Source organism: Acomys russatus, chromosome 17 (assembly GCF_903995435.1).
Source record: "Acomys russatus chromosome 17, mAcoRus1.1, whole genome shotgun sequence".
Taxonomy (NCBI): Eukaryota; Metazoa; Chordata; class Mammalia; order Rodentia; family Muridae; genus Acomys; species Acomys russatus.
In genome coordinates this window covers 53,708,191-53,731,098 of record NC_067153.1, presented here as the reverse complement: position 1 = coordinate 53,731,098, position 22,908 = coordinate 53,708,191, and the positions used below count along the sequence as shown (strand labels likewise).

At 42.0% G+C, this 22,908-nt stretch overlaps 1 protein-coding gene across 1 annotated transcript in view; it reads right to left on the bottom strand.

The window, feature by feature from the left end:
- The window catches only part of Lrrk2 (leucine rich repeat kinase 2), a 129,807-nt gene extending 119,041 nt beyond the window's left edge, over positions 1–10,766 (bottom strand). The window contains exons 1-4 of the mRNA XM_051160232.1: positions 10,425–10,766; positions 10,141–10,226; positions 4,031–4,140; positions 517–605 (exon numbers count right to left, since the gene is read on the bottom strand). Coding sequence (XP_051016189.1) covers positions 517–605; positions 4,031–4,140; positions 10,141–10,226; positions 10,425–10,581 — 442 coding nt within the window. The 5' untranslated portion in view covers positions 10,582–10,766. The remainder of the gene's footprint in view (positions 1–516; positions 606–4,030; positions 4,141–10,140; positions 10,227–10,424) is intronic.
- Between the last annotated feature and the right edge of the window lie 12,142 nt (positions 10,767–22,908).

The following is a 22,908-nucleotide window of genomic DNA, read 5'->3' as shown; positions in this document are numbered from 1 at the left end:
TCTCAAAATCTCAGCTTGGGTTTATTACCCTCTTGGCAGAAGTCACTTTAGGCAAAGAGCCTGGTGTGGAACCGGACCCTGATTGTGTCACCTCTCAGCTCATCAGCGTTTCTCACCCAGAAAGATAAGGAAAATGCCTATCTGGGGTGAAAATGGTTTTGAAAGCGTGTAAAAATGTTACCCATGAGGCCAGAATCTAGCAAGTACTCAAGAAGTGATGCCACATGCTTTATCAAAGGCAAACTACTGAAAAGACTTCGAAGGTATTTACGGAGAAAGCTACCAGGGATGTGAATGACAGGAAGAAATTTTAGAAGCTATGACGCAACTAGAAATAGGGACAGCGACAGGGGAGGAACTGCACAAGCAACATTTAGAACCAAGGTGGGGGATGAGATCTGAGAGAAACGGGAGGCATGGAGAAGGCAGACATGGACTCTCTAGAAACCTCTGGTGCGTACTTCACACTGCGGCCCTGACAACTGTGAGCAGTAAGCACTTTTAGTCAACACTCACCCGAGTCTAGGAGGAGATCTAAGGCTTTTAGGCCAACTGTTGACAGGTTTACATTGGCGTGATGGACGGTTAACATCTTAAGAATCAGTCTGCAATAGAAAGCAAAATCACATGACAATGGAAGGTTATATACCAAAGCACTGTAGGCAGCGGCTATATAGCGTATACAGGATATAGAGTGTGCGAGGCACTTGCTGCCACACCTGACAACTTGATGTCGAGCCCTGGAGGTCACATGGTGGAGGAAGGACTGATTTCCACAAGCTGTCCTCTGACTCTCACCTGTGTGACATGGCATGCAGGTGTTCCCCTGACACAAGCATGCAAATGCACATAATCAGTCAACCAATAAATAAATGCATTTTTGACACAAGCCCTTACTATATGTAGCCCCAGGAGCATGAAACATATTACATAGATCATGCTGGCCATGAACTCATAGAGATCCTCCTCCTTCTTCCTCTCCAGAGCTGAGATTAAAGGTGCGTACCACCATGCTGACCGGAACGTATGTTGTTGTTGTTGTTAATGAAAATTTGGACTCAGAGGTTCTGTAACATCTAAAATATTTAGGTACTGTGTTTTCACTCACCTATACATTTGCTATATTTTGTACTGATCAGCAGAGCTCAGATGATACATTTCCCCTTTGTATAAACTTAAACCAATCTTATAAAATTAATAGCATGGCATGGGGTGTAGCTCAGTGGCAAAACACTTGGCTAGCATGCCCAAGTCCCCAGGTTCAGTGTCTGCCACAGCACAACAAATAGACATAAGGAACAGGAATAGGCATGATATCTACCTGGCTCACTATGGCAAATACTCCACAGGATTCTGTGTGTCAAATTAATAAGTTGATCACATTAAATTATACGTTTTTTCCTAATTTTCAACCATATATCAGTAAAGGTGGAAGGAAACAGAAAGAGAAACCTAAACATTTATTGATACATGTACCTCACTAACAGAGTACTTGCCTACTATATATAAGACCTATGGTTTGACACACAATGCTGGAAAATTTTAGGAGACCTTCCTGTATTTCACCAAATGCCCCTGCTCAGTCATTAACTATTTCATCTAGGTCTACACACAAGGAACTATGAGAAATATCCCACATCCAGGGGAGATACCTTCATCATGTGGTAAGAATGTATGAATTATATGCCATACATATTGATATATTAATGTATGGAAAGATTGAATAAAGATGTTTATTTCTATGTAACCTTAATAATACACTTAAATATTAATATCATTGATTGCCACTATCTTTGACAGAGAAACTAATATTCCATACTAGACAATGAACTCTTATGACAACAATCCCTGCTCTCAAATTCACTAGATTTTAATCTCACTGTTAGCAGTTCCAAATGTAACCTTTAGCCATTTCCTGCCTGGTAGTGTTTGGATTTATGTCATTGGAAAACCACAGAGCTGATCCCACCCACAGCCTCTTCTATATTCGAGAAACATGTTTCTTGGTATGCTAGCAAGGTGAAAGGCTGTTGATATTTGACCAACCACCCACCTACCCACTCTGCCGCTAACCCTTCCTGGTTCATTTTGTCAGAACACAGTCCAAGAGTAGAGTCGTGCAAGGGGAATTCTGGTTGCTTGTAAGAAAACAAGAGTCTTGTGACCCCAGCTCCTTTAAAAACATGGAATTGTTCTTAGAAAGAGCTTCCGTGAGAATATATAGGGGGATGTAATCCCCCTCAGGAACAGTCATAGGGGAGGGGAATAATGGGAAAATGGGGGGGGAGGAATGGGAGGATACAAGGGATGGGATAAACATTGAGATGTAACAAGAATAAATTAATAAAAAAATAAATAAATAAAAATAAAAAAAAAAAGAAAAAAGAAAGAGCTTCCGTGCTCCTCCTAGGTATATGGGAGAAGAGTGGGTTCACTTCAGATAACTTATTACAACTCGCTAGTGTTATTTATTTCTATGCCGCCAGGGAAAAACATATTTTTGCCGTGTGCAGCATGTCCTTGTGACTGACTGACTGTACACTTTACTGATGGGACTCTGCTTAACTCTTAGGGTATAAATTATCTGACGCTTTGAATAAAGTTGATTATTGCATCTCTTCTTTAGGCTCCACTCTCCCAGGGTCACACCGCCAAACCAGCGAGCAGTAAACACATTATCCCTACCCCTCATATTACTGCTGCCGAAGGGATTTCCTCTTTGATATTGGTCAACGTTGGAGGGGAACAGTTTGGCAACAGGGAAAAATGCATTACAAAAACTTTGCCACAGTGCTCTAATGCAGAGGGCAGAGTTTCTTCTCCCTTGGTCACAGACCCCGGTGCTGACGTAGTAGAGTCAACAAAAGAAGTTGGGTGGATGGGCTTGAGTGGGTAAGCAAGAGGGAACCATACTTCCTATAAAGATAGTATCAGAATCACCCCCAAACACTTGGTTTGTTCTGGAATATGAGGAGGTGAGGTTTCCAGCACGCTGTAATATTGTAGATTAACTAAGCTTGGCGAAATCTTAAACACTACAAAACTGACACAAGGAATTTCAGAAAATTGGTTTGAAAGTGGCTGTTTTTCTCAAACCATACTCTTGAGACAGTAGAAACTAAAACCTAGCAAAACCTACACATTAGAAGTAGAGAAATGCAAACACGAAGGTCTATAATAACTCACATAGGAACAGACACACTGTTATACACCATATATGTTTTATGATAAACATTATAGAATTCAATTTTTCATAAAACCTATTTTCTCAAGCAAAGTAGTAGTGAAGGTAAGATATCTTCATAACTATAGCCCTAGGTATGAGATTACCCAATGGCACAGAGTACTTTTTATAAATGTCCAGAAACTATGATACTTCTTAAAAAAGGATTTTTCTAGAAACAAATTTTTCTTCAAGTTTCTTACCTAATTATGGCTATAAATGTTGTCCTATTAACGCCACTGTGCTGAGAGCTGTATCCAAATGAACAGTCACCTAGACAAGGCTGCAGAGAGCTGAGGGGAAAAATGTATTTCCTCTTTCCTCTTCCTCTTGCAAACCTCAATCTACCTTCTTCACTGAGATATGTGCACAGACACATGCAAATGAGCACATGAAGGCAGCAGAGCCTAACTACTTCTACTGTAATAGTTATGAGTAGTTATAGCGAGAGCTTGCAGAATTAGTTTCTTGGTTGTCCTGTTTTTTAAAAAAAAAAATCTATGGACTATGTTGGTTCCACTACTAACAGTAAAAAGCTTGTTTCACTTCATCAAAAATCCACACCTTGACCATTTATTTGCACAGTTGTAGAATTGTGTTATTAAATTTGTCTCATCTGATGTTTTACCATCAACTTTAGTTTTCACACTCACAAATCCAGTTTAAATATCTTTATGAATATAAATCATTGATTTAAGAAAAAAAACTATCTGCTTTGAAGACATTGACAGGAATGGTTTTGGATGGCAAAGGATGTCTTATGTCATTTCTCAATGCAGTTTATTCCCACACATCTGCCATACTTACTGGTGAATACCAAGAACTTCCCAATCATGTCCAATATCCTGTGGTCCTATTAAGCTTTGTAATGTCCCTGGACAGACTTCTATTAATTTGCACAGAAGTGACCAACCCACCTGAAAGCAAGAAAGATAAATATTTACATTTTGTTTTAAATACAGTCTTTCATATACCCCAGGCTAGCCTTAAACTCATTTTGTAGCCAAGAATGACCTTGACCTCCTGATCCTCTTTTCTCCACATCTAAAAATGCCAGAATTGAGATCAAGAACCACCACACCCACTTTACATGATGCTAAGAATGGCTTCATGTGTGGTATACACACATTCTACCAAATGAGCCTTAGACCCACTTTTTTAAAGGCTGCTACTAGATGAGCCAATTATGAACCTCTGTTTTTAGCAGAGTAGATAATTATACCATTTTTAATAATCATTTAAGACAAGACCCTAAAATGCTTTCTGAGAAATGAAAATAAGATGTCTGCTTAGATTGCACATTGGTTTAGAACCACACACAAGTGAACACAACAGTATTATGGCATTTTTAAAATAAATACAAACTAGATGTCATTATTACCTAAATTAAACAAAAGTAGAATACTAAAGTATTAGCCATGAATGGCTATACTCACATCATATTAATTTTAACATCTAACTATCTCTAAGATTATCTTTCCCAAGAATTCAAGATTTAGATTACAAAAAGAGAGCAGAGCTTGGAATGGCAAGCTGGAGGGAGCTGGAGATGTTTGGGACAACGGGAAATGACTGGCCTTGGGTAACAGAGGCCTATGAACAGCACTATACAACAAAGGAACCTACATCTGTTACTAGAGACAGAAAAAAGGAGCTATGATAGGAGGCAGAATACCCAAGTGTCCCTTACAGTCCCCTCAACGTCTACCTGTGAACTGTGAGGTCTTGTGGTCACAAGTGCCCTAAAATTCTTCACATTTATGCATGACATGTGAGCTTATTGATGCATTTTAGACACAAGATTAAAAAAAATAGATCTGTTGATTGTATGTGTTTGACTATTTTGCCTGCACATGTGCATCTATACCACCTTTGTGCCTGATGTCTGGAAGCCAGAAGATGGTGTCAGCTCCCCCATGCTCTAGGTAGCTTCTCTAAAGCTGTGGGGACCACTATGACTAAAAGGCAGCCCAGCAAGGAAAGGGTTTACATTATCTTATGGCTTTCAATGTACCATCAAGGGAAGTTGAAGCAAGTCCTCAAGGCGAGAACCCGGAGGGAGGAGCTGAATCAGAGACCATGGAGAAATGCTTCTTAGCAGCTTGCCTAGTTTGCTTTCGTATACAATCCATAACTACCTCCTCCAGGGAAGCCACTGCTCACAGTGCACTGGACCCTCCCACAATTGGTAATCAAGAAAATTCACCCTAGACTTGTCCACAGGCCAGTCCGATGGAGGAGATATCTCAAATAAAGGACCCCCTTCCCAAGGACTCTGGTTTGTGTCATGCTGACAAAAAACTAACAAGGACACCCTGGTACAGGAATTACATGGATGGTTGAAAACCACAACGTGGGTGCTGGGAACCAATCTAGGGTACTCTGAAAGAGCAGCAAGTGCTCCTCATCACTAAGTCATCCCTTTACCCCCTTTTAAACAGACCTTGATATGTGATTCCAACATCAACAAATCACTCTTTACCTCTAGAAAAAAAAATGCCAACTCCTGATTCCAACTCAGAGATTATTTCACTCTTCCTACTACCTCTGTAAGTCTGAAGTTTTCTTCTATTCTTACTACATACACTTGATAGGGCCAGACGGCAGGAAGAGAGAGAAAATCTCTATAAAAGTAGCATTTGCAATTAATGAGAGGGCATCTGGGAATGACTTATGATAAATACTAAAATGATATGAATCCTGGAAGTGAGAGTCACTGTGAGCCAGAACTACTCAAAGAAAGATAAAACATGGCAGAGGTAAGACTCCAGCCACATTCCAAATTTCATGAGCTGTAAGATGAGTCGGGGTATCCAGGTGTACAGGCAGAGCACACCTGTTATACCAGTGCTCTGGGAGGCAGAGGCAGGTGGTCTCTGTGATTTCGAGGCCAGCCTGGTCTACAGTGCAAGTCCACAAGAGCCAGGGCTACACAGAGAAACCCTGTGTTGAAAAAACAAAAACAAAGAAAGAAAGGAAGGAAGGAAGGAAGGAAGGAAGAAAGAAAGAAAGAAAGAAAGAAAGAAAGAAAGATGAGTGAGGTGTTAAGGTACTGATGACAAGAATAGTGTGTGGGGCCAGGGAGAGATGATACCTGGATAAGGCTGGAGATCAGAGAGCAGGGTAAAAAGAAAAGATGCAAAGAGCTGAATGGCAAGGTAGGAAATCTGTATGCATTTGCTATTGTGACAGTGGCAATATTTGTATGTTCACACAAGTAGGTAGGAGGCATCTCACAAAGATAAAAATCTGTGTATGATCGCTCTACAGTCTCATCTCTTTCCAGTACTCTTCATTCTAAGATCTCTTTACTATGCTACTTTTGAAGCAAACATGAATTGTCCCATACTGCCACTACTTCCACTTAAATAATAATACCTTTCTTTTAAAGACAGACCTCTCTAATAGTCATTTTACCTATATTTACATTGGATGCCTTCCTCCCTGTAATCAGAACAGACATTAATAATCTCACTGTCATAGAAAGCAACTGTTTCTGAGATTTTACAAACTCCATGAAGCCTTTTCCACAGGCATGTCAGAGAGTTTCATTTCTGATGAGCTTCTAGTGGGCAAATACACTACAGGATGTTAAACTCATGCCCATACCTGTGTGGCTGACTCACTGAGAAAACCTGCTTTGTTCGAGTTGCTAAAGCCACAGCATCAATAACTTCTGGCAAAAAAGATCCACTGGAGAGTAGTTGAGCCTGCAATCAAATGTGTGGAGCTTGAGTGACTCAGAGAAATCCCCAGCAACAAAGCAGGGGTAACAACTGGTGCTTTAAGCTTTCAATTAGGAGATAAAGTGTTTACCCTTCACAGTTGTGATCAGTGCAGCTTTTCTACTGCTCTCTAAGCCCAAGCATTGTGCTCCTAAGTGTGTGGAAAAAGTCAAGGAATTGTAGAACATCTGACTCACTTTCATTTGTTTTGCTCTCCATCTTCAAAAGTTGGAGATACTTGGAAAAAAAAAAAAAAAAAGACCGTCACGAAGAGGAATGCTCAGGGCAATCCTGACAGAATTCTCCAAGATCTGCATTTACAAAGAAGCACGAATGAAAAAAGTGTAAAAACCCAGAATCTGGAATAAAATTTTGGGAGATTCTAGGGAAAAAAAACGTCACTTAATATACATTCCTGAAGACTAACTCACCAAACTCCTCACATTCACCAAGGCATTTCCATCTGGTACTTCTCAGCTAATTGGATGCAAGAAATATGAAAGGACACTCATACTAGATGCGCTAATCATGTGGAGAAATGTAAAAGAAAACATTACTTCCCCATAGACCGTTGAAAACCTCCACAGAAAGAGAACCCTGTTCTACATCCCTTTGCCAAGACCCATGACGATGTGGCCATTGTACGTGCTCATAGCACCAGTATCCAGCCACTGCGCTTTGGCTGGCTTATGCAAAATCCTCTGAACTCAGCAGCAGCTGATTGAGAGTTTGAAGGTGCAAACAAATTAGAGTCTTCGCTCTCGCAAGCTCCCCCAGGGCTACTCACTGTAATGAACCAATATAAAAGTAGGACATTGGCTAGCCACCTTCCAGGGCAGTGAGAGTCCAGTAAGAATTAACTAATGTAATGTACATAAAGCCCTTTGCAGATAGATACATATAGAATGCTAAAGTTCCTGACTTTATTCTGCCAAATTGTAAAGCTGAAGGCTGTTCCGTTGCCACAGATTTTGCCACTGTGACCCCTATCCCCGAAACAACACCACAGTCTTGCAGACAAGTATACCCACACTTGTGCATTTTCTGTCTATTTTCTTTTCTTTCTTTCTTCCTTTCTTCCTTCCTTCCTTTCTTTTTTGTTTTTTGCTTCTTTGAGACAGGGTTTCACTGTGTAGCCTTGGGCGTTGTAGACTTGCTTTGTAGACCAGGCTGGCCTTGAACTCACAGAGATCCACCTGCCTCTGCCTCCCCAAGTGCTGGGATTCCGTGCATATACCACCACATCATGCTATATTTGGGCATTTTCTATAACCAAGAATTCCAATATCTTGGTTGGGTGGGTAGCTCACTGGAAGAGTGCATGTCTAGTCCAGGCAAAGCCTTGTGATTAATTTCTAGACCCAAAATGCAGAGGAGGAGAAGGAAAACTAGGGAAAGAATAAGGAGAGAATGGGAACAAAGAAAGAAAAAAGGATGATACAAGAAGGGGGAGGGGTAGAAACAAGGGAGAGGAGAAGAGACTGGGAATGGGAGGACAGGGAGGAGAAAATTAGAGTGTTTGGGGATATAGGTCAGTAATTCAAATAACTGCTTCAACGCTTTCAAAGGCCTAGATTCTGATCGCCAGCACAGAGAAAGGAGGAGAGAGAGAGAGAGACAGACAGAGCAGAGGCAGACAGACACAGGAGGAAGAGAAGAAAGGAGAAAGAACTAAGCAATGGATGTGTTCCAGATCCCCCTGGCTTCAAGGCTGCTACTCTCCTCTGGGCTCAGTTGACTGAAAAGCAGGGTCCAGTTTTTCCCAGTGGTACCAAGCAAAGGCGACTCTAGCAAGTATATCACTTGACAGAGCGGAGGCAGCCAGACTCAGACACTTTTGAATGAGAATCAAGGAAGATGGATGTGGGTAGAGAGCAGGGAGTGAGTACCTTAACGATGATTCCTGCCCTGAGTGCTAAAAAGAACAACATACCCCTATCTTTCTCTTGGTTTTGCTTAATAATAACCTGAATATCATTCATCAGAAATATCTTACAATTGGAAAGATTAAAAAGTAAAGATACTTAGTGTGCTTTTATTAAAAAAAAAAAAAAGAAAGAAAGAAAGAAAGAAAGAAAGAAAAACTACAGCCATATGTGGTGGAATAAATGTGTGATCATAGAACCTGGGGCCCATGGCAGGAAGCTGGCAAGTTCCCTGGGCTATTTGGTGGGAAATGGAGGGAGAAAGAGGAGGAAGAGGGAATTTGGAAAGTGAGATAAGCCTTATAAGCCTTACAAGAAAATCTGTCTTGTCACTAGAGTAAATATGAAGGAATATTCTATTTTATTTTATTTTTTGTTTTGTTTTGTTTTTCGAGACAGGGTTTCTCTGTGTAGCCTTGGCTGTCCTGGACTCTCTTTGTAGACCAGGCTGGCCTCAAACTCACAGCGATCCACCTGCTTTTCCCTCCCAAGTGATGGGATTAAAGGCATGCCCCTACCAGGCCCCGGCCTGGTGAAGGAATTTTCTTACTGCACCTCCAGAGTTCCCCTACAAGTCTCAGTATTGGGATGACAAAACTGATTTCAGTTCCCCAAATCGTAAAACTCTAAAAGACGTTAGCACCTTCAACAGTAATTCTGTCTTGACTGAAAGTCATTCTTAGGTATAAAAATCACATTTAACTACTTAGCATACTTCTGGACTTCCTGCAACACGGATGCCAGAAGTTATACTTTTGTATCCATTTCATGTGACAACAGCTGCAAAGTAAAAATGTAAACACAGGGGGGACTCAGGAAACATCACTTTACTAGGTACAGTGCAGGAAGAAGCCTTGAAATCCGCCTTCTTCTATACAGAAATCCTAAAAGCTAGAAGACCCTATGAAAGTTTGCTGTTTATTTGACCGACTTATTACTGTTTTTAATTACACCTTCCCCGCCCCCTGCCCCTTCCCGCCCCTTGCTGGAACTAGTCACAGCAGCACTGCTCTATCAGAAGATTCTTAGAGTAGCTTGAAAAGTTAATGAACTCACCTTACCAATAAGAGAACTGTTTTCATTTTGCTCCTACTACCATCCAGATTCTGTCAGTTAATAAAGTTGCTTCTCCTCTGCTAACAGAGGCTACCGACTGACAAGGCTTCATTCCTCCTCCCCCCCCCTCCCCTTAAAGGAAACCTCAAGAATCCAGAACATAAAGTCTATCAGAGAACGGTCTTCGGAACAGAAGGGAAGGCCCACTTACCTGCTGCACACTGGCCACTCTCATGTAGGAATCCAGGACGATCAGCAGAGGCACGTGGAAATTTTTGCCTTCAAATAACTTGGAGGCTGGAAAAAAAGGGAGGAAGTGAGGAAAGAAAACAAAGTCACAACCCACAGCATCCTTTGGATGTCCCCCACCCCCCCCCCGGGGAGGGGATCCCAGCTCGGCTTCTTCCTCTCTGAAGAAAAGGAGCTGGGTGCCTAAGATTAACACCTCAAGCTCAGGATAAAGTTTGCAGAGGAGGGAGGGGCTGCAGGGGTTACCGCGGTCGGAGTAGGTGAACACCAGCATGTCCTCCAGGAGCTGGAGCAGCGTCTCGATCTGCTTGCCTTCCTGGACATTGTTCAGCCTGACTACCAACTTCTTCAGAGCCTCCTCCTCCTCTTCCTCGTCGCAGCCCAGACAAGCGCCACTAGCCATGGTGCGGCGGGGGACTGCGGGCGAGCTGGGAAGGCTGCTGCTGCTGCTGCTGCTGCTGCTGCTGCTGCTGCTGCTGCTGCTGCTGCTGCTGCTGCTGCTGCTCTCCGAATTGCTCCGCTCCAGGCCCAACCCTCGGCCTCCGCCCAGACCGCGACCGCGACCGCGACAGCAACAGCGACCGCCCCGGCCCGGCCTGCCCAGCCGCACCGCGGCGCACGGAACTCCGCCTGGGGAAAAGCGAAAGCCACCACCGGCGACCTAAGAATAGCAATGGGGCGTTGGAGAAAAAAAAAAAAAAAAGGACACCGCCCAATTGGCCCCTTTCAGGAAAATGGTTTCCTTTAAGAGGTCCCCCTATAGGGAACGGAGTAACGCCCCCCCCCCCAAAAGTGATGCAGCCTTTAACAATCAAAATGGGCCAGTTACACAGGCTTTTTGTTGATTACTGTGGTTTTTGCGGGGGAAGGAATGAGGGTTGTTCGCTTGCTTGCTAGTTATCTGAGCTCTGGTTGCAAAAAGGCCTCTCGGTTGTTTTGAGTTTGTGAGGCAGGACCCTGGAGTTCTGATTCAGCTCTGGGTTCTCATGGCTGGGAACTTAGAGAACACAGGATGGTCAGTGAAAACAAAAGGTTGGAAGAAACAGCCCTTAAATGTCATTCCTGGCCAGAAGTAGTCATTAATACTGATGTGCAGCTCTCTAAAGTTAAAAGGGGGATCTGCAAGTTTTGGACAACTGGTAATTCCAGCACCTGGGAGGTGAAGACCAGCCAGATCCACCGAAGTTCGAGGCCATGCTTGCCTCACAGGAAGTTCAGGGCCAGCCTGGGCTACATGAGCCTATTTCCGAAGGAAGGAAGTGGGGAGAAGGGGGAGGATAAGAGGAGAGGGAGAGTGATAATTGCAAAATGCACGAGAATTCCCCTTCTTTGTGGTGGGAAAGGGAAGGGCTTGCTGGAAGCCCAGAGATGGAGCAAAGCGGGGCAGAGCATTGAGAGGCAAGAGCCAACTGAATCGAGGTTGAAGGTTTCTCCACACTGCACCTGCTTTCAGCAGCACAGGAACACAAGTTTACATCAGCCTGGGTACTGAATGTTTTTCGTTACCCTTTGAGGATTTATTAAAATGTTTTATACTGCAAGGATGGAGCAGTTAGGACTCGCTTCCAAGTCATCCATGGTGGGGGTGGGAGGAGTGTCAAAATAGGAAGTAGACATGAAATAAAAACGTGGGACTGGGAATTGTAGGAGGTAAGAGATGCGTTCCTGAGGTAGTTCATCTCCATGTGTGTGGTTTTCCGTAGCTCCCAACCTATGATCTCCAGGACACCCATAATATTTCCTTTTCTATGTGCTTTCCGAACATGTTTCAACTTCTGGGCACTAAATCAATACCTTAGACTTCCCTTTTCGTTTCTTATTATTCCAGTTATTTCTCATTAAAAACCAAAACACAAACAAAACAGAACAAGTAGAACCTTCCCAAAATTCGAGATTTACTTCCCTTTCAAAAGAAAATTCTGGGTGACACTGTGTTTCCTAAGTCCCTCAGTTCCACCTGTAGGCCTCCACACCCAGCAGGGTGGACTCTGCCTGAGCTCTCTGCTGGAAGCGTTTGCCAGAATCTACTGCACCACAGGGCAAAGTATCTTTGGGTCTTGAACATCTTTAATTGATTGACTAAAATTCCAAGACTCATTAACTTCCTAGTCAACAAGAATGAAAATGGTGGCTATAGACAGAAATTCTCGACTAAGGCAATATTCACGGGGGAATAAAATAACATTAAATATTTGCCCAGCTTCTCATGAAGAAAGAAATAAAATTGGTATGGCTAACAATAGTAAATAGCGAAGCAAACTGCAGGTGGGCTAAAGAGGAAACTCAAAATAATTAGGGGGCAATATATAGTAAACATTATATTTAGTCTTGGATGAAAAGCAAATGCATGGACAGAAAACATAGAAGGTTAACATCCATGATTTATTAAAAATTATATATTCTATAATCAAATTAAAAACAAATAAAGGAAAATGGCAAATTAATTTGAATTTTTTAAATTTAATAAATCACTGGCGAGAGGGTATCCCACAGACATTTCAAAGAAAATATAAATTTACTATGAATGACCAGAAGGTCTAAAAAAAAAGTTCATCTTTATAAAGAACCTGTTCATAAAGATCACTACAATTTTATGTGTGAAATAACAATGAAAAAAGAATGGAAATAAAGTGTGTGTGTGTGTGTGTGTGTGTGTGTGTGTGTGTGTGTGCATAAGTATTTTTTACAAAGAAATTATCAAACCACTAAAACGCATAAAACGGGTATGTCATATCAATAGGAAGATTAAATATAAAAAGATACAAATTCTCTTAACAGCAACAAAAATGTAACATTAACAAAACTCACCTTTATCACAGCAAGACCTAAAGGTTAGAATAGCTCCGGTACTTAGGCTGAGAAAATTGTTCATTTAGGCATGATTTATGGACGTAGTATCCTTTATGTACCTCTTCTCCAGAGGAAAACTATTCAGACTGGGGTCACAGAGGGGACAGGCCCAGGAAGCACAGTTTATCCAGCTCCTTGTGACTTCCTGTGACTTAGGAACAGCTGTTAGATTTGAACTTCAGGTTCCATACATTCCATCCTGAAACTCCCAAACAAGTTACAGTGTGTACAATATATGAAGCATTCTCTTTTCAAATTAATTGGATAAAAGGAACAGAGAAAGAGCAGAGAGAGGTCAGTACTACACAGATGAAAGGATGTGACATCGATATATATACACATATGTACATATATATATGACAGGAATAATTAGGATAATAACATATTAGCTCTCATTATTATTTTGATAATCCTAATAATATATTCTTAAATATAACTTGCTCAGTCTGTGTAATGTTACTTGCGTACATATTTTCATGGCTGACCCATTTGGTAATGGATAACCAATTTTTGTGCTCTTCCCCAAGGAAGACTATATCTCTTGACTTCAGCCTTCCTTATTTGCCTGGAGTTCTTTGTGCAAACTTGATGCCTGTGGTCTTTCCTTCATCCGCTTTGGCATGCCTATCGCTGTCCTTGTTCGGGCAGACATGTCGGTAAGAATCTATGGGTAGCTTCTGAATTTGCTAGGACACAGTCTCTCAGCCAACTCCCTGATCTTCTGGCTCTTAATGTCTTCCCACCATAATGGGCCAAATCTGTTGCAAAGAGAAGTTTCCTTGAGGAGAGGTGAAGACTGTGCGTGTCTGTGGATATTAGAACAGATATGTATAATATAGCTAGGGATTATGAATGTTTAGAAAAGTAGTGGTTATAGGTTCTCCTCCAAGATCCATGACTTTATTTACTCTGGGTAGTTGGCTAGGTGTCCAGTAGCAGGCATGGCTCCCCTCTTGTTGAATGGGCCATATGTCTAAAGTCAGTTAGAGAACTGTTGTTTTCCACAAAGATAACTGATGAAAGTTTTGAAGACTTGGGGGTTATCATGCCATGCTGGTCACTGTTCAGCTCCTAAACATCATAGCTGAGTAGGACTGTTGGCAGCTTCCTTCCGTTGAAATCTTGCATGGCACCTTCTGATACCATAAAGGCTAGTCCCAAGACAGGAGGTATTCAGCTTAGTTCCAGCTTGGGACTCTAGGGCCTGTCTCTGAGGTGCATGCTATCTGCAGCAATAGGGTTTCACCTTCCATATATTAGAAGAAACCAAGGGCAAGAACCAGAGTCTGTATGTCCTTGTAGCCTCTTGGACAACACTATTCAACAATTCTTGTTTTTTACTCTTTTTTGGGGGGGGGGGTTGTTGTTGTTGTTTTGTTGTTGTTGTTGTTAAGTGGTCTTTGGCTCTCAAGGGGAGCATTGTCAGCCCAGAAAAAAATATTTCAATTGAACTATAGATGTGTATCTATACACAAGTTTGCTTTTATAATACTCTTTTTAGGTAAATTGTTAATACGTGTTTTCTTATTGCTTCTCCAGATATCCTTCCTGTTATTTTATGCTCCTTATTATGCATTAATCTCCCCTATCCTTATTAAAGTCTTTATTTTTGTTTCCATTTCTCTGATTCGTTCGCTTGTACCCTGATATTCTCTCCTGTTGCTCCTCCCAAATCCTCACCTCCAATATGGTCCCTTTTCACTTTCCTAATTTCTGCAGTTACTCCAAGACATGTACTTACATCTAAAGATTTGGAGCTAGGAGTCTCTGATCAGAAGGAATACAATCATATTTGTTTTTCTGGGTCCGGGCTACCTTACTTGGTATTATCTTTTCTAGTACCATCCATTTAACCGCAAAGTTCATGACTTCATTTTTCTTTATGCCTAAATAGTATTCCATGGTTTATATGTACCACATTTTTCAAAATCCATTTGTTGGTTGGAGATTTATTTTGTTTCCATTTCCTACCCATTATGAATAGAGTAGCAGTGAATGTGGCTGAATAAGTATCTGTACAGTAGGATGTCAGCTCCTTTAGGCATGTCGCAATGACAAGTATTATAGGTGGGTCCTGTGGTAGATTTGTTTTTAGATTTTTGAGGACTCTTCACAGCAATTTCCATAGTGGCTGCACGAGTTCAAAAACCCACCAACAGTACATGAGGGGCCCTTTCAACCACATCTCTTCCAGCTTTTGTTGTATGTTGTTATGCTAATATTTGCCATTATGACTGGGGGTAGGATGACATGTCAAAGGTGTTTTGATTTGCATTTCCCTAATTGCTAGGGATGATAAATATTTTTTGAGATATTTCTTAGTCACTTTTTTTTCTTCTTTTGTGAACTTTCTGTTCAGGTTCCGATTCCATTTTTCGATTGGGTCATTTTTAAATATGTATGTATGTATGTATGTATGTATAATATCTGTCAGATATATAGCTGGAAAAGATGACCTACCATTCCTTGGGCTTCCTCCTCACCTGGTTGACTGTTCCTTTAGCTGGGAAGAAGCTTTCTGGTTTCATGAATTCTCACTTGTCAATTTTTGATTTTACGTCTTGGGCAAATGGTGTCCTATTCAGAAGTCTTTCCTAACTTTATCATGTCAGGTGCTGCCTATGTTTCCTTCTACCAGTTTCCGTGTTTCAGTTCACTTTTGGGTCTTTGATGAACTTGAAGTTAGGTTTTGTACAATGTGATAGATATCACTCTTCTGCATATGGACAACTAGTTTGCCCACCAGCATTTGTTGAATACACTTCCTTTTCCCCAGATTATGATTTTGACATCTTTATTCAATATGAAATGGCTAAACTTATGTGTGTGCACATTTCAGTCTTGATTTTGTTCCATACTAAAATGTTACAATGAGAAAAATGTCACATGACAGCATTTTACTATAAGAAGACATGTATGGTCTTACCCTGTGATGGGTAGGTGTTTTGTCATCTCAGTCCAGCTAGAGACATCTGGAAAGAGGGAGACTCAGTTGTTTCCAGACCAACAAGAAGATAAACGTTTACCATAAAAGAAAGCTCTTCCAGAGTGTCCATTATTAGACTGACAGCTATTGTATGCCCACTGTGACTCTTCTCTGGCAGCAAGGGCAAAAATCTCAGGTTTTAGCCCAACATATACCACAGTCGACTAGAAAGACTATTACACAGTAATTGTTATAGTAGAAGCAAAGGGAAGAGCTACACCTTCCTGAGAAATACACTAAACACTGAGCGTGCCTGGGGAGTGCCATGTGTCAGTGAGGAAGAGGGACCTGGGAGCGATGGCAAGGTGTGGGTAGAGAGGAAAAAAACCTGAGAAGGTGGCACACACTCAAAGGGGAAGTGTGGTTGAGTGTTTACCAGCAAGGCTAAGAGCAGGAAGGGTTGAAACATGCTCTTGAGGTTATGTAACAGAGGGGTGCTTCACTGAAAACAATGTGCACCAAGGTGACCCCAAAAGGCACAGCAGTAGCATACCCACTTCTACCCACCATGCTGGTGTGGGAATAGCACGTAATTTACAAGTAGGCTGGTCTCTGGATGGCTTTGGTTATTAATGAAGTGTTATGTTTTAAGCTTAAAGTAACTTTGAGAAGTGTTCTGTCTCAATAGCCTCTTACCATTTCTACATTTAATGCCACCCTTTTGCCTCAAATGAGTCACCATCGCACACAACATCCTACTAGAAAGAAAACTAAAAGTATGTTGCTACAAACAGTTAAGAAATATATTCCTTAACTGCACACAGAAAAGAAGTGTTAACCCAGAAGAGAGAAAGAGTCTCTCCATCAAAAGAGAATATTGCTGTTGACATATATAATGTGGAAACTACTGGAGTGGGCTTGATATTCCATAGAACTCAGGGAAAGGTTGAAGGTTAAGACAAACCAAATCAACAGGACAAGACCAAAGGCTCCCACTGAAGTCACTTTGATGAGAAGCAACAGTAGCCAGGCTGAAAAGTTCACTCTTAAAGATTTTATTTTTATCCTATGTATTTTATTGCATATGCGCTGTGTGTCATCTGCATGGCCAGTGCACCAGGAGGGCAGGAGAGGGCATTTGATTCTGCGGAAGTGGAGTTACCGATGACTATGTGCCACCATGTGGGTACTGGGAAATAAATCTGCATCCTCCACAAGAACAGCAAGTGCTCAATTGCTGACCCATCTCTCAAGGCTCCAAAGCACTGTCTTTAATAATTAAATGCACTGACATATCTGAAGAACAAACATGAAAGCACAGAAAATAACAAAATAAACAAACTTGAATAATGCTCACCTAGGAAAACCATTACTAAGACTAACTTAGGTAGAGCCAAACACGAGACCATGCTTTGACATAGATTTTCAACCCTATGACAAAGCCACCCTGTTATTAAGATGGAGGGATAGGTCAATGAATGAATGTTTGTGGCAAATATTTATTAAAATTTTGTATGTCAGGTGTGATGGTGCACCTTTAATCGCAAATCTTGGGAAGCAGAGGCAGGCAAATCTATGAGTTTAAGGCTAGACTAGTCTACATAGTGAGTTCCAGGGCATCAGGACTACATTGTGAGGCCTTGCCTCAAAAAAGAAAAAAACAAAAAAACAAAAAAAAACAAAAAAAGAAATAAATCTTCTATATGCTAGATATTAGCAAAAGTTGACAGGAATTACATGTAGATATATAGGAATGTTTGGTGCTGTGGTGAAGTATAGGCCACTCTGAAAAATACACTAAGCACGAAAGAAAACCTTTTAAATAGAAGAGCAAAATTGGAGAAATTCATCTTCTAATCAATATGCATGGTAAAGCTTGAAGGTGACGGACAGGAAGGATTCCTGAAACTCAGTGTTATTCACTACATCTAGAGCCAGAAAGAAATGTGAACCAGAGAGATGTTATAGGTCCAGGCCCCCCAGGGATCACTCTGAGTCGGGCGGGGACTTTTCTAGGCTCACACTGTGTTAGTTGTATTCTTTATAGAAATGTAACCTGAGTGCTGGTGGCCATCTAAAGGACTGTCAAGCTGGTGGGTGGAATAAGAAATGACTGCTCAGAAGAGACAGAGGACTTAGATGCAGAGGATGCTGAGGCCTTTCAGCCAAGAAGGGCTGGGGAAGGGGGAAGGGGAATAGGTGAATTAGGTAGGGCTTTTGGGGGAGCCAGCCAATAGAATGTGTGTTATTAAAAAGGGGGTTTACTAGAATGGCTTACAACCCTTGGGGGTTGGACAGTCCAACAATGGCCCTCTTCACACTGGAAAGCCTGGGAATAAGGTTGCTGCACGAACTACAAAACTGATGCTCCAGCATCCCCATCTGGTACTGGGGGCCTGGAGGTATCCTAGAGGATCACTGGTATTCAGCCCAAGGTGTTTGTCTCTTAGTTCTTTCTATATATAATATATCGATAATCTATATTAACAAGAAGTATGAGGGACACGCTTAGTTTCAAAAGCATGTCCGTATAATATCCCAACTAATAAATGACTCTACCTGCTGGTCAGGACTAAAAGGCAAAATATGGCTGTAAATGAGTTTTAAGACAACTTAAAAACAATAAATGATATAGAGAGGAAAATATTAAATCTTCCCGAGAAAATTACACAGAATTTAAAGATCAGTACCTAAGACAGTGCTCCAAGACCCACTTTGTCTGTCCACTATGTTTAGGGGCTTAAACTGACTTTCACAGTCCTGTAGGCCAGGAAGTCCAAGATAAAGGGCCAAGCAAATATGGTGTCTGTTGAGGTCTCACTCATGACTGTGCCTTATTGCTGCAACTACACATGGTAGAAGAGACAAATGTGTTCTCACATGGCAGAAGACATGACAGAGCAACAGTTTTTATCCCTATACCACCATGGTATATCATTTCTTTCCGCCCTCTTTTTAGATGCCCAAATATAATTGTGCGATGACTGCCTACACTATCAGTACTGTAACACGCTGTACAGGTTTGCAGCTTTGGAACAAGAGAGAGTATGTAGCATACAGCCTACCTGTGCTGTAGGCCGGACCCTCTGGGTTTTCCTGACTGCGTTAGTCTATGGGTCCAGAGGACACTGACGTGAACATGATGACAAAAATCCCCAGTGACAAATTTCTCTTACAGATCCTTAGTGTTAAGTGATAGATAGCTATAAATAGTTTAAGCAACTTTAGATTTAGTAAAACAGTTTTTCGGGATTTTGCTCATTCTAGTGTCATGGTTCTCAGCCTGTGCGTCATGACCCCTTGGGGATGAACGTCTCTTTCACAGGGGTCGCCTAAGACCATCATAAAACACAGATATTTACATTACATCTCATAACAATAGCAAAATTAATGAAGTAGCAATAAAAATAATTTTATGTTTGGAGGTCAGCCCAACACGAGGAACTGTGAACTGTGTTAAAGGGTCGCAGCATTAGAAGGACGAGAACCACTGTATTACAAAGTAGAAAAGACAGGATGTAAAACTAGAACTCTGTGACTTGGAGATGGTCCTTGCTAGCAAGGACTGTACAGTGTACAGCCATCAGTTCACCAAAAGGCAAGGAGTGCACCAGCTCTCACACAGCTGCAATGGATGTTGAGCCTTTCTTTGGCAGATAGAATTACAGAACTAAGACGTGTCTCTATGACTCACTGTAGGCACCTCCCTTATTCCATAATCAATCTGATTTCTTAATACAGACTCCCTTTCAAAACCAAGAAATTAAGCATTGACGGTGAGCCTAAATTGGAAGCAGAAGTTTCCCCTTCCTTATTTCACACAGAGGTGGACCTGGACTGCCGAAACGGGGCTATTTGGTGTTGCAACAAAGGAAGTGAAGCAGGGTGAACAGAGAATCAGGAAAGGGAGGCTTCTCAAGATAGGGACCAAACCAGGAACTGTGCCCTCCTCCTTAAGAACACACAGGGCTCATAAAACCCTTCACGGCTTACCGAGATACAAGCCAGAAGATGTACAGGCCAGAGATGCTTTTCCCGGTGAGCCACTAGCTGCAGCAATGTATACACAAAACACAGCAGGAGGAAGAAGAGCTCTTCAGAAAGCTAGTGAAGGGAGAGCATTCATTCAGCAGCCCCAAGCAAGCTCCTCAGCATTGCTGTGCAGAGCCTCAGCAGCCTGGACCCTGGTACCTTAGAGATACAGTGTTCCATACTCCCCATCTTGTCCTATATGCTCCTCCTTCCTCCCCTGTCATGTGCAGCCTTCTCTCTTCAGGCCTATCCTGGAGGACCAGGGCCCTGTGTGGCTCCCTCAGCTTGAATGAAACAGTCTCCTCTGCCTCCTTTGGCCTCTCCTTGTCATCATGCCTAGTGTATTGTTTGTTTGGCTGGACTGGTTTGCCTGACTGCAAGCTGCAAGCGCCAGCATCCCTGCCAGGCTAGCATTTTATTCCAAATGCTGGCCATTTAGAAGTTCTTCAGCAGGTTCAATAAACAAGTTTGTCACAGACACTTTAAAGAATTTTCATATCTTTTTACACTTAAAAAAAAATCTTAAAAGCAGGATCAGATCTCAGAGGGCACAGTTATTACAAACACAGCTCTTTTCACTAAATCAACTGAATTCTAATTTCAAACTCCTTCATGGCCAGGCTAGGAGGACATTCAGTCTGATCAGTTCAGGGCTCAGCCTTTCTCTGAAATCACTGATTCTAGCTGAGATACAGGAAATAAAGAACTCTGTGGTCAATCTAGTCTAAGCTGTCCTGCCAATCTGTGTGCTAAGACTGAGCAGTTTGGCAGAAGCCACCCTCCCCACCCTACCCCCGCCCCACAGCCCATCCCACCAACACCCACAAGGACTTGCTTCCTTTGGACAACATTATACACCCTCCTCACCGAAGCAGCTCAACCCCACTTCTGTGTGAAACAAGAAAGGGGAAACTCACTGTGACTTTTAATGTGTGTTTGTGTCACTAGAATTTAGTATTAAGATTCTGAAGTAGGCCGTGTTTAAAATATAGACCTGGTGTCGCACATAACTGTAATCCAGAATGTGGGAGGCTGAGACTGGAACATGGTTACAAGTTCAAGTACAGGCCAGCCAGAACTGCACAGAAGGAGACCTTGTTCCCCTGACCTTACACACACATACACACACACACACACACACACACACACACACACACACACACATACACGCACACATGCCACACACATGCACACACACGCGCACGCACATGCACATGCAGGTGCGTGCACACAACTCAACCAGATTGATTGTTTTACTAGCTGGAACAGAAGACACACAATGCATTCAGAACTATACCACTCAAACAACGTGGGTCCTTGCCTACCTGGAGCCCAACAGCATGAAAAATTAAGTCCTCCTAACTGACGTGGCTATAATTAGGTGGTCTCTCAACTACACCATCAACATTTGGAATTTTAGATGACTTAAACATAACTCATAAGCAAAGACTGCTGCCTTAGGTAGCAGAGCTCCCAGCTGCAAGGGCGAGGCAGGTTCCAAGGAGCGCTTAGCCTATTCAAGGTAGTTGGATGGAAAGTCTATTTTACTCAGCTGGACTGAGAGCCACAGTGTGAAGCAGAGATGAGCCTGGCATTTAGAGAAAGCTAGAAAGTTTTAGGAGAAAGCACTGGGTAGACAAGTCATCTCAAACCCGTGCTTTGTAGTCTTGAGGGGCATGAAGTGTGGTGGTGCATCCCTGTGATCCAGACAAAGGTAATGTGTATACTACCCTTATGTCGGCAAGCTGTGGTGGTACCTGCCAGTGATGCTAGCACTCCGGAGGCTGAGGCAGGAAGTTTGCTGCTAAAGGGCTTCATGGGCTACAATAGTGAGTTCCAGGCCAGCCTAAGATATGAGAACTTGTCTCAAGAAACCAAACAAGAAAGCAGTGATGTCATAATCATGTAGGGAATAAAACTATTGCCCAGGGTGTGTGACTGACTATGGGTATAGCTTAGTGGTGGATACTTGTTTAGGGCATATGGATTTAATAACCAGAACCACAAAGCACAGCAAATTTGAGTTTTGTGAGTTTGTATTCACTTACATTAGCTTACTAATGATCTAATCTTTAGTTATATATGAGCCTTTTCAGCTTCTGTGAATCTACTTCGGAGCAGTAACATGGTGTGATAAAAAGCTCATAAGTACTTCTGAAGGTGGTGGCCGCCCTTGTGATCCAGCACCTGGGAGACCGAGGTGGCAGGAAGTCAAGTTCAAGGCAAGCCTGGGTTACAACATAAGACCCCAGCAAGAAAAAAAAGAAGGAAAGAAAGAAAGAAAGAAAGAAAGAAAGAAAGAAAGAAAGAAAGAAAGAAAGAAAGAGTGTATAAATGCTGTGTGATGGTTGTGTTGCTTATATTTTTGAATAATTGAATTTATAATAATTACAGGCCACATATAAGGAGAGTTACTTGGTAGAGTCAAATTTTTTTTGGCTTTTTTTGTAGCCTTGGCTCTCCTGGACTCATTTTGTAGACCAGGCTGGCCTTGAACTCACAGCCATCCATCTGCCTCTGCCTCCCAAGTGCTAGGATTAAAGGCGTGTACCACCATACCCAGCTGAGTCAAATTTTTAAATTTAATATTTTTTAATTTCATAAATGTATATAATGTATACACATCTTTCCTCCATTTCATCCTCCACCTCCTCTTGGAATACCCAACCCCCTGAATAAGTCTGCCTCTTAGCTTTGTGGTCTTTTGGTTTTTAAACCCATTGAGTCCAGTTAGTGCTGGTTTTGCCATCAACTTTTGTTTGGGCAGCCAAAAACAATGGCAGTAACATTATTGTTTGGGTGGTCTCTGGGACACCTCCAATCAATAACTGGAAGGGAATTATTAGCACCTGGCATGGGGAATTATCTGATACCTGTGGTATCTGGGAGAAGTATTATTTCTCCATTCAGGGTACCTCCATT